We start from the raw sequence: 11998 nt of genomic DNA, 5'->3' as shown, positions 1-11998 counted from the left end.
TGCGAGATGAAAGCAAGACATTAGCATATGTTCTATTCCAAACTGGTTCCGTTTTCTGCATAGACAACGGTTTAAATCACACAAATGCTCCGCTGTATATGTGTTTGAAACTTATTTACCACATGTTTATTGATCACTCAAGGCTCCCGATCTGTCTGTGAGCTTAACTTGGCAGCTGTCTGTCAGCAGCAGCTCGGAATGGTAAATGGTAAATGGACCTGCACTTACATAGATTTGCGACCACTCAAAGCGCTTTACACTACAGACTACGCTCATTCCCCCGTTCACAAACACATTCATACTGGTGGCAGAGTTACCCTAAACGGTGCCACCTGCCACCATTGGGAATTCATTCACACACGCAGCATCGGGAGCAATTTGGGGTTCAGTATCTTGCTCATGGATACTTCGACATGTAGGCTGCCATGGTCAGGGATCGAACCACCAATCATCCGATCGGTGGGTAACCCGCTCTACCAACTGAGCCACAGCCGTCCAGTGAACAGCGGCTGGCGGAACTACCTTCAGCAGGCTGACTTTCATCCAGAATGCAGCTGCTCGATTGGTCTTCAATCTTCCCAAATTTTCACACCACTCCTCAGCTCCCTCTACTGGTTACCAGTGGCTGCACAGATTTGTTTCAAGACTCTAGCTCTGGTGTACTCCGCTGCTAATGATTCAGGCCCAGCTTACATCCAGGACCTTGTCAAATCCGACACCCCTGCCCCGTCCTCTCCGCTCCGCATCAGCCAAACAGCTGGTGACTCCCACCCAGCGTGGGGTGACTCGCCACAAAACCTCTTCCAGACTTTTCTCTGCTCTGGCCCCCAAATGGTGGGACAAGCTCCCCACCGACATCAGGACCTCAGACAGCCTAGACAACTTCTGCCGCACCTCTTCAACAATACCTCGATTAAGTCATGGTCGCCTATCTATAAAAAACAAAAACAACCTCTACTCTTCTCTTCTTCTCTTCTTTAGCATAAAGCACTCCTGTAGTGATTACAGATGGCTCTAAAAGTTATGTACTTACTTGCACTGCAAATTATTTGGTTCTTACCAAGATAAAAAAAAAACCCTTAGATTTAGAAGTGTTAGATGATTTCTCTTGTTTTGAGAGTTAATTTCTTATTTTAGGTGTTCAACATGCTTCTTTCTAGATTTAACAATCTTATTTCAAGAAATCTTGTCCAGTGGAATGATCTGTCCATGAAGCAAGATAATTTCCCTGGGATTTAGTGTTTTTATCTTGTTTTTAGAAAACGAGAAAAACAAAAGAAATCTTTTTTGCAGTGTATTTCCTGTGGTCTAAGGCTAGTACAGTCAGGTTGAATGCACTTGTTAGAAGTATGAATTGTAAGTCGCTTTGAACAAAAGCGTCAGCCAAATGACATGTAATGTAGTGTAATGACTGAAAGCTGCAATTTACTGAAATTTACTTGATCATTTTCATGTCAGCTTCAGAAGAAATCTACATTGTTGGTAGGCTATATATATATAGATTGTTTGATTGATTGATTGATTGATTGATTGATTTTATTCCCCCTTCCACTGTAGTGACTGTGTGTTGATCAATAAATGTAGCTGTGGTTAAGTTCAAAACACATATACAGTGAGATATTTGTGTGATTTAAACAGCTGTCTATTCCAAAACCGTTTCCCTATACACCATAAAAATAGACTTGACACATAAAAAAACGTGGGGTGTGTCCATGGGACAGAGGTCTCTGTGAGACGCGCGTCTAAAAGCTCTTGCTTGTTCCTGATTGGAGGAATTAAGTGTGTTACAGTTGCCCCCAGTCTCCCCTACACTATCATCCATGCACAACAACAAAAACAGTGCTTCTGTATTTTTTGTTTATTTGTTTTCCTTTGTTTTTTTCAGTGATCAACAACAGATGGAGCCATGATTATCTGAACACAGACGGGCTGCACAGAGTGGGATGTCCAGCCTCACTCATCAGTGTGAATGAGTAAGACACACAGGTGACACACAAATGTTCATCTCTTTGAATTCTCTTGTTCGTATTTTCCCATATTCGTTTATATGTGTATGTTATGTCTGTTTCACTGTGTCTATATACAATTTATGGCCAAAAGTCAGTGAACATCTTTGTCCTCATACTTTTGTGTACTAGATCCCATGTTTTGTTATTTATTTAAGGGAACATATTATGGTCATTTTCAGGTTTATATATTTGTTTTTGGGGCTTTAACATGTTTACATACTTATTACTTACATACTATTTTTCTCATACTATTTGTCTGAAAATACCTGTTTTCACTCTCTGTCTGAAAGTGCTTCGTTTTAGCGTCTGTCTCTTTAAACCTCTGAAGTCCAGTAGATTTTGGTTGAAATTTGTCAACTTCCTATGCACTCGTTTCTGTCTCTGTTTAGTATTTTTCAGTCTGTCCTTATATCACACCCATGGCTTCTTTTTCTCGACACAAACTTGGCTATCAGTCAGATTTTTCATTTTATTTTAATTAACAAAGTATAAAGCTGCTAGGAACCGAAAATACAAGCAAAAGACACAGGTTTCTATGGAAATGTACCAATTTTTTTTTTACCATCCATACACACAATAACAGCAGAAATAATAATAAATAATAAAACTACAAAACAGACTATTTGCATGTAAAAATGCTCTAGAAATATAAATGGCACACTGTGAAAGCTCCTATGATTGCACTTTCAACTGGCCTTCTCAGCTTATCAACATATCATAATAAATAAAGTTATTACTGTAAATAAAACATGTGTATTTTCAATAAATAATGGACTCCAGAGGGTTAAATCCCCCTTCGGAACTAACCCACTGTACTCTTGATTGGTCAGTGTTTCGGGGTCTTCAGGGTCTTCCGCGTCTTCCGCGTCTGCGCTCCTGTTGTCTCTGCATTGTCATTGCAGCCAGGGAATGACTGTGACAGCACTGTAGCAGTACTTTCTACCTATATATATATAGTATAGTTGTGACATCACAACCTTACAGAAGTCCTAACAGCTCATTTAAAGGCACGATATCTGAATATCTGTGGGCATTTCTCCCTGGATTGAGTGTTTTGACAGTCTAACAGTACTTATATAGCACATAGACCTGCCCCATCACAACAAAGAAGTAAAAATCTCACCTTTGCAAATGGACTTGGGAAAGAAAGGCTTAATGCTACAACATGCTATTTTAGATTTGGCAAGGACTGAACACAGCAGGTCTTGTGATCCCTTCGGCTTCACTCTCTGCTTGCCTTACAGGGCTCAGAACTTCATAATCCAATAAAAGCTACATAAGAGCACTTATACATTCTGCACCTGTGATATACTACAAATATGTAATGACATTGTCTCAAAGTCTCAACATGTATAAGCCAAAACCATCAACCACAGCTGCTAGGTTTCTGATAATAGACGCCTTTATATAACTCCTCTGCTGTCATTTTCACACTAACTAAGCTGAAGGTGAGAATACTTTGGTTTCTGGCTGCCTGAACATTACCGCATTTACAGTATCACCCACTGCTGTGTTCACACAAGCTTCTCCATCTGATCACCAGTAACAGAAGACAAGATGACAATACAGTTGATCCTCTGCAATGCTGACTGACTGAGTGCCTCCGCAGAAGGGTCCAGTATTCTCATTGGCAGATGCAGCAATATAGGCTTTAGTGAAGGTCTGCAGTATGCAAACCTATTTAGAGGTTGCTTTCTACTGTGTTTCAAACATAAATGTTGCTGACTCCAAAAAATTCTGACAAGTATTTAGTGTTGTGTTCAGATCATGTGTTGCTAGTAAGGTTTCAAATGGGAGGTATACCATTACATTAAGTATGTGTAAAGATATCTATCTATCTATCTATCTATCTATCTATCTATCTATCTATCTATCTATCTATCTATCTATCTATCTATATCTATATCTATATATATATATATATTACAGTTTTTAGAAGTTCACAGTCGAGTCAGTTACTTAACAAGACTACTTGATTGGAATCATGTAATTGGTTTACTCTCACAGTTCCCCATGTGCAGACTGAACTTGGGAGGTCAGCCTTTTATTTTAAAGTTCCCACAACCTGGAATGATTTTCAACTCACACTAAGGATCAATATGCCCATAACAATTTTTTCAATTTCGTAGCTGGAATGCAGACTTTCCGGCAACTGTCTGCAACTGTTTTTAGCTTTTGGTCATTTTAAATAGTATTTTATATTTTACTTATTTATTTTTTCTTGTCTATTATCTGTATTTTGAATTTGTATTTCTGTACTGTTTGTAAATGTACTCGTCGTCACTGTAAATGAGGGAAACTTCAGTGCGTCACAAGTTTTAATCAAGTGTTATATAATTATAGAGCTAGCCAACTCATGGGGCAACCTCTGGGACTGAAAAGTCTCATTCTTTCTAATGACCAACAGGGGGCGATTTGACAGCTTGCAAAAAGAAGTCCAACTGCATAAACTTTGATTGTACCAAAACACTCTCAGGAGTCAGCTGTTCATTTTAAATTATACGCCTTCATAACCAAACTAGTTAGATAGTTCTAACTTTAGCTGATAACTTGGTGTCCTCCTCCCTAGCTCCGCCCATGACCAAATATGGTCATATCCAGCTCCAAAAACCCAGATGGAAATGGCCGAAATCAACAAGCTAAAGGGTGACATCATGGTTGCTACGTCACTTCTCTTATACGTCACATGAATTAACGGGCTTTACAACATGAAACAAAAACTCTCCCTAAAACCCCAATTTAGGTAAGGAAACTACCCCAAACACCCCTTTCACTTCATACATTTTAGACAAATTACATATTGCACAATCAGGGTGACAATATTATATTAAGTCTATTAAAACAGTGTTTTATTTTGGTGGTAATTGTATGGTTTATTAAAAATATTTCTGTAGTTTTGGGGTTAATTTATAGCAATGTGTGGAAAAACTGTAACGCTGTAATTTTTATAATTGATTTATCAATTACAGAGGTGTAATGTTTAGCTGTCCGAATACTTTTGGCCATGAACTGTACACAGAAAAGCATATTTAGTAGCATAACATGCTCACACGTGTATATGGCTGTGTATATGTCGTTCTCATTCACACCATATAAATTGTTTCAGATTTAATCGTATTGACAGGCTGCTCCTCCATCTTCGTCACCACCACCTTCGCGTTTCTTCCTACGGGCGCTACTTTCAGCACCGGACAGCTCCGGTCTTTCCCACGCTCCGCCCACCTCCGGCAGACTGGCAGTGAGAAACAACCACACACACCGGTGGGCGACACTTCGGTGGCCTATTAGGGTTTTATTGGGAGGGACGGAACTTCAAGAACAATTTGCTCCGTTCCTCGTCACCCTACTCCTCTCACATGGATTTCTCCGGGAAGGAGTAACAAGGAGACCGTGAGCGCTCGGTTATAACGTCGCTACATGTGAATGGATTGCGGACTGATGAGGAGTCGGTGTTGTTTTTTTTATGAGTTAGGAGGCTGGAGGCTGTTTGGATCAGATAGTGTTGCTGTAAAAAACGCAGAAGAAAAAGAGGGAAAGTGTGTGTTTTTGGCGGACAGGATGAGAAGTGGAAAGGTTTCATGGTGTTCAGCTTGATCATGGGTGTGAAATTCAGGACATTGTGCTTCTTGAAGTGTTTTTAGTCCCGTGAAGCAGCAGGAGAAAGAGCTTTGGTTATGCTCGCCACACTTTGCCAAGTGCCCGCAGTTTCTTCTTCTTCGTGCCTGTGAAAAAGCACCGACATGGCTCTTCTGGTCGTCCCCCTGCTCCTGCAAACGGGGCTCGTTTTGGGCTCAAACTACGGTTACGTGGAGTGGTCGGATAATGAGCGAGAAGAGAAGAACCCATCGGTGTTCAGCACCCAAAACATCAACAGGGAGCCGCCCCACCACCCGACCTACTACTCGCTGCCGGCCACCGAGCGCACCGTGGTGGCGCACAAAATAGAGGAGGACCTGCCGAGGGTGGTGACCGCGTTCCTGCACACCGGGGACTCCTCCGCGCTGAGGCAGGTCAACTGTTCACGGAGGTACGAGCTGAGCAGCCTGAGAGGCGGCCTGCACGTCGCCTCCCACTACTCCCTGCACAGCATCCTGGACACGGTAGCGCACGCCACAAACTTCCTGAACATGATCCTGCAGGCCAACAGGTCCCGGGAGCAAACCCCGCGGAGGGACATCAGCTGGTACCACGCGCTGGTTCAGAGCATCCTCGAGGGGGACCCTAAAATCCACAGGGCGGTGGTGACCTTTCACGCAGACGCGCCGGGGCCCCACGTTTTCCTCCAGGCGACCAGAACCGAGAAGGAGGTGGTTCTGCAGGACCTGTCCGCCTCTGCGCACCGTCACCTGAGGAGCAGGAGCCCGGAGTCCGACTGGTTTAACGAGTTTAGGGACGGGAGGAGACCACACGTGCACAGAAGAGTACCGGAGGCATCTGGCACCAAGAGTGGGAGTTATCTTCTGGACAAAAAGCAGATCAAATGGTCCGCGCCGTACCTGGAGTGTGAGCACGGGGCGTTTGTGCCATATTGGCTGCTCACCTTATCTGCTGGCTTCTATGGGCTGAAGAGCAACTCTGCACCAGAGTTCAGGTGAGAGGAAGAGTGTGAGTGTGTGTTTATGTGTGGATTACTGAACCCCCCACCCCTCACAAGAGACAAGTGACAGGAGAGACAAAAATACCAAAAAAGTGATGCAAAAAACCACAAGGAGGCACAAACTGATTACAAAGAATTTCAAATAATCTACAAAAAGACCAAAGAGCAACATAAAACAACTACAGAGAAACAAAATGACTACAAAGATACATAAAATGACACAGAACAACTCAAAAGAGACAGAACATGACCAAAAAGACACCACATGACCTCAAAGAGACACTACAAATAGACACACAAGGACTACAAAGAGATGCAAAACAACTACAGATATAAAAAAATTCCCATAAAGCAACACAAAGCGACTACAAAGACACAAAGTGACTACAAAGAGACACAGAATGACTGCAAGGAGATGCAAAACAACTACATAGAGATACAGAAACCCCCAAAGAGACACACAGAGGCTACAAAGAGACATGAAGGGACTTCAAAGAGACACAACCCCCCAAAAAGATTCAACAAAAAAGAGGTGAAAAAACCACAAAGTCTGTGTGTCTCCTTACGATGTAGGAGAGCTGGTGGGGCCTTTTATGTCTGTGTCCAGGGGCCTATTGTCTCGTAATCCACCCCTGTGTGTGTGTGTGTGTGTGTGTGTGTGTGTGTGGAGGAGGTGGAGGAGGGGGGCAAAATGTGCAGTTTGTGTTTTGTAAACTTTGCGACAACACATTTTCCCTCAAAATGCATTATAATGTCTTCAGATTGATATTACATGCATTAAAGTAATCCAGATTTATCTGTCTACAAACACACAGCATACTTCTCATGAACAGTCAGCCAGAACTAAGTATCCCAAATTTGATTGACAATAGCGCTCGGTGAAACTGAATGTAAATATGGATCCTGATTATCTGCAGCCTTGATGCAGGAAACAGATGGTATAAAGAGGCTTCACAGACACAGGTAGACCTTTCTCATTTAATATGCTCGCCTGTCAAAGCACAGCTGTGCATCTCTGCTGCTGCTGCAGCCTACCATCTAATGAACACCTTAAGCTTTTACACAGTGGGTTTGTTGGTTAAGGGATCTATACAAAGCTGGCATTTGTGTGTTTGTGTTGGGTGCATAAAATCACACAAGGATCTCATATTTCAGGGCTCGTGTCCAACAGTGTCCCAAAAAGATCAATTAAATCATGAATAAACAATGACAGATGCAATATGAAGCCACTCTGAATTCCAGGTGTACTAAACCCTTACATCTGTATACGTATCACACACAAAGATGTCTAGTTCAATACTATCATTTAGTGCATGTTCAGGAAAACCTTTTAAAAAACTCAGTTCTTGGAGCTAAAATCCTTCCACACACACACACACACACACACACACACACACACACAAACAGCTTCTTACACCACCAGTAAAATGTTGAGTAAAATCTACATGAACTGCGACTAGACAATAAATAGGACAAATGAATGTGGGTGACATTTTATGTGGAAGAGACAGAAATGTTGCTAGGCGGTTCACAGGCAGCCGGGTGTCGTGCTGGTGATTTGGGCCTCAGGTTGGCAGACGTCCACTCTGCTGACGTGTCCCTGAGCAAAGTGCTGCATCACTACCTGCTCCAGGGACAGTCACTCTTGTGGGTTATGTGGCCAGGAGCTGCTCGAGACAGTTTTGGGAGTTGCACTGCGGCTACAATTTTGGTAAATGTTACCAGAGCTTCAGTTTAATCAGAATCAAGGTCTTCAATTTTAGCTATGATATGCACTATATGAGTGAGATGTGTACTGTACAGTTTTCTCACATATTCCTGTCTTCGATGCTCTATTTGTCTCCCTAAATGACTTATTGCCTGTCTGAAACCATCAATGTGCAGTGATGAGGATGTTGCAGATCTGCGTGTGTCAGTTGCCCTTAAGCGTCTGTTAATGTTAATTTTCATTAAATGAATTCGGTGAATGACTTCATAATTAATCAATTGACTATTTAAGCTCAGCCAAGAGGGTTCTTGAGTGAGCATTAAAATGATTGTGACATTTTACAAGTGCCTGTGATTTGTGACAAAGGAGGAAAAGTCAGATGCTTTAACTCGTGCGTCAAATCCCCTTTTGTGGTGTCGCATAGGAACACAGAAAATAAATTCCTGTACACTGCTTATTCAAAATAAAACAAATGTTTGTGTGTGTGTGTGTGTGTGTGTGTGGGGGGGGGGGGGATTCTTAGGGCCATATTTTCCTCATTCACATATTAACTGTAAGACTGAAAAGTGAAACAAAGCCATGTTTTCTGATTTCTTGATATGCAGAGTAATGTAGCTTGAGACTAGTAGCTTCTTTTTGCTCTCAGTCCAACCTTGGTCCCTAAAGACTGCGTACCTATAAAACAAAAATGCATCCTCAGTTACATTTTAAGAGGCAAATATTTCCCCTTGAGACTGTCCTCCCATGAAATACTCCATGTGCTGTCCTTGGAGTGTCTGTTAGTCCAACCAAACGCTGAACAAGACATTTTTACTGAACAAAACTTTCAAATAAACTGTCAGTAAGTGAAAATACAGTGAAAGGGTCAAAGTTATGAGACCAAATCGGTAAACGTCCTTTTTTATATTTATATAACGTTATATATAACTTTATTGACACGTTGCCGTGGATACGCATTGCTCTGCTTCTCTCCTGAAGACGGCTCTCCTTGTCAGCCACCTGTCAATCAAAGGTAGCCACGCCCCAAATCATATGATTCTTTATCTTCTATTTTCTTCTAAATGGGGCCCTTATTTGAACTATTAACATCAAATTGTCTTGAAGAAGTTTTTTTTTACTAGTGATTGAGACCATAGTGTTGTCCTAAAAAAATGTCTGAGGTAATAAATCAAGTGAGAAGTTTTCTCATTTTACATTGAAATGAATGGACAGAATTTTCCAGGCACTTCCTGGTTTGCCTCCCTTCCGAAGCAAACCCCAAATTGCCTTAAGTCTGCAGTCTTTCAAAAGTCCAACAGGGGTCGCCAACGGCAGTTGCAAAATAACTCCGGTCCTATCTATCTCAATACAAAATGAGACGACTTCTCACTTGATTTATTACCTCAGAAAAAATGCTTGTGGCAAGATTATGGTCTTATGGTCTTAATCGCTAGTTTCAAGTCTTTTTTGGTACAATATGATAATTGTGTAAATAAAGACCCTATTTTGAAGAAAACAGATGATAAATTAGGGTATGATTTGGGGTGTGGCTACCTTTGTCGCCATGTTAGCGACCTGTCAATCAGGAGAGAAAACGATGGTTATCCACGGCACTGTGTACATCTAAACAGCTCTAAACCTGTTTGTTGTTGATTGTGTTTTCGTTTCAGAACTTTGACTCTTTCATAGTGTGTTTTCAGTTTGTTTGAGCTTTTTTGAACATTTTGTTCATTTACAAAATGTCTTGTTCAGCGTTCAGTTGTACTACAAGACAGTCCAAGGAGTCGCTGTTCATTTTTCTTAGGTAAGTAACATACATTTTGTTTTTGTTTTTTTCTAGCCAAAATGATCATCGGTCGGTGGTTCATTTTTTCTCGTAAGCATGAATGGTGTCTGTCTCTTTGTGTCAGCCCTGTGGTAGTCTCGCCCAATGTCAGCTGGGATCGGCTCCAGCGACCCAAGTTTGGATAACCGATTAAGGATAATAAATGAATGAAGTGACTGAACTTTACTTCCATGAGTCAAGTCTTAAAGTAACTACCTGACGTCTGACAGTTATGTGTTATTTTACGTTTTTAACTCTTATAATTTAATCTTATATAACGCACAACTCAACTTTACTTTTTCGCCCTAAGGGAAGTAGTTTAGTGTCCTAAACCGTACAAAACTTACAAAAGTTTCAACATGTTAAGGAAGTGTTTAAAACTGACTGTTATGTTTATATATATATGAGGGCATGTTGATCTCCTGCAACCAGTAGGGACACTTTTGTAGATGCTGCTGTAGGTTGTACTGAAGGTAGGAACACATGAAAAATGAGGTAGTATGGTTTGAAGGATTTGTTGTTTCTTCTGGAGTACAGTAAGTTTTCAGCATTAATGATCTGAATTGAAACAAAACCAAGCTACTTGATTAAATTCATAAAAAGGTCGTAGTTCGGGTTAAAATAAATATATTTCTTAAGGAACTTAAGTAACATATGTTACATTTCTCCCCATACGTTAGTTAAAATACATTAACAGGCTGTTTGGGCATATCATATTGCTGGTGAGGTTTCTCTATAAGCCCAACCCAAGTGTCTGACCTCTCCAGCACACACTTTTTTCCCTTCCATATGAAAGATATATTTGTTGTGTTTATTGTTTGTATTTTGAATGATTATGTGCAAATAAATAAAATCAAATAAAAATCATATGGCCTTCAGTGGCTGGAGTTTGCTCAGTTGTTATGGAGATGAATACCACTTTAAGACTCTTATCCTAAAGTTATGCATGAAATGTAATTCAAGACATTGAAAATAGCAGCTTGAAACAGTTCAACCTCAAGGTCTGGAGCATTCCTGTGCAAATTACATCTGCTGATGAAGACCATGTCATATATAATTAAAAGCTCCAGAAGCCTGTAGTCAATACAGTTTCAGCTTGTCTTTGACATTGTCAGCAACAGATATGTCAGTACAGGGAGTTTTTTATTTTTATTTATTTAACCTTTATTTAACCAGATAAAAAACCCATTGAGATTGAGACCTCTTTTACAAGGGTGACCTGGCCAAGAAGGCAGCAGCACACGTCAAAAGTTACAAGACAGACGAACAATAACAATAAACAGGCAGCGAAAAGTCCAACATATTAAAAGTACTAAAGTGCAAGTGAATAGGCGGTATAAATAGGTAGCATAAATAAGCAGTATAAAGTGCAGCAGTGATAAATACAGTAGCGAATTAGGAACATGAGCACTGTGCAAAAGATTTACATTGACGTTTTTTGAGAGTTGTGCGAAATGCTCCCAAAGGAATAAGTTCTGATAGTTTCAGCTCAGATTGAAGGGTATTCCAAGCAGAGGGGGCAGAGAAACTGAATGCTTTTTTACCTTTTTCGGTCCGGACACGAGGGACAGAAAGGTGCACAATATCATTGGATCTGAGGTCATAACGGCTACCAGATCTCTTAAGGAAAGTGCATAGGTATATGGGAAGCAGGCCAAGAAGAGCCTTATAGATCATGGTCATCCAGTGCGTATGACGTCTTACAGTAAGGGAGGGTATGCCAGCTTTAGCGTAGAGTTCACAATGGTGGGTGAGGCGGCTACAGCCAGTGAGTTCATATAATAACCGGCTTGTTTCAGAGCAGAGGGAGTCTTTTATAAAGTTAGACTCTGAGAATAACGATTGGCTGCAGCTTCACCACTGGATGCCTGCTGTTTCCT

General features: G+C 41.1%; 1 protein-coding gene across 2 annotated transcripts in view; it reads left to right on the top strand.

The window, feature by feature from the left end:
• Positions 1–5367: 5367 nt before the first annotated feature.
• The window catches only part of LOC131980796 (probable G-protein coupled receptor 158), a 98275-nt gene continuing 91644 nt past the window's right edge, over positions 5368–11998 (top strand). For both annotated transcript variants that reach the window (XM_059345099.1, XM_059345098.1), the window contains exon 1: positions 5368–6600. In XM_059345099.1, the coding sequence (XP_059201082.1) occupies positions 5750–6600 (851 nt within the window). In that variant the 5' untranslated portion in view covers positions 5368–5749. The remainder of the gene's footprint in view (positions 6601–11998) is intronic.

The sequence above is a fragment of the Centropristis striata genome, chromosome 11 (assembly GCF_030273125.1).
Source record: "Centropristis striata isolate RG_2023a ecotype Rhode Island chromosome 11, C.striata_1.0, whole genome shotgun sequence".
NCBI lineage: Eukaryota > Metazoa > Chordata > Actinopteri > Perciformes > Serranidae > Centropristis > Centropristis striata.
Note: the sequence above shows the minus strand (reverse complement) of the source record. Positions and strands in the feature narration are given on the sequence as shown.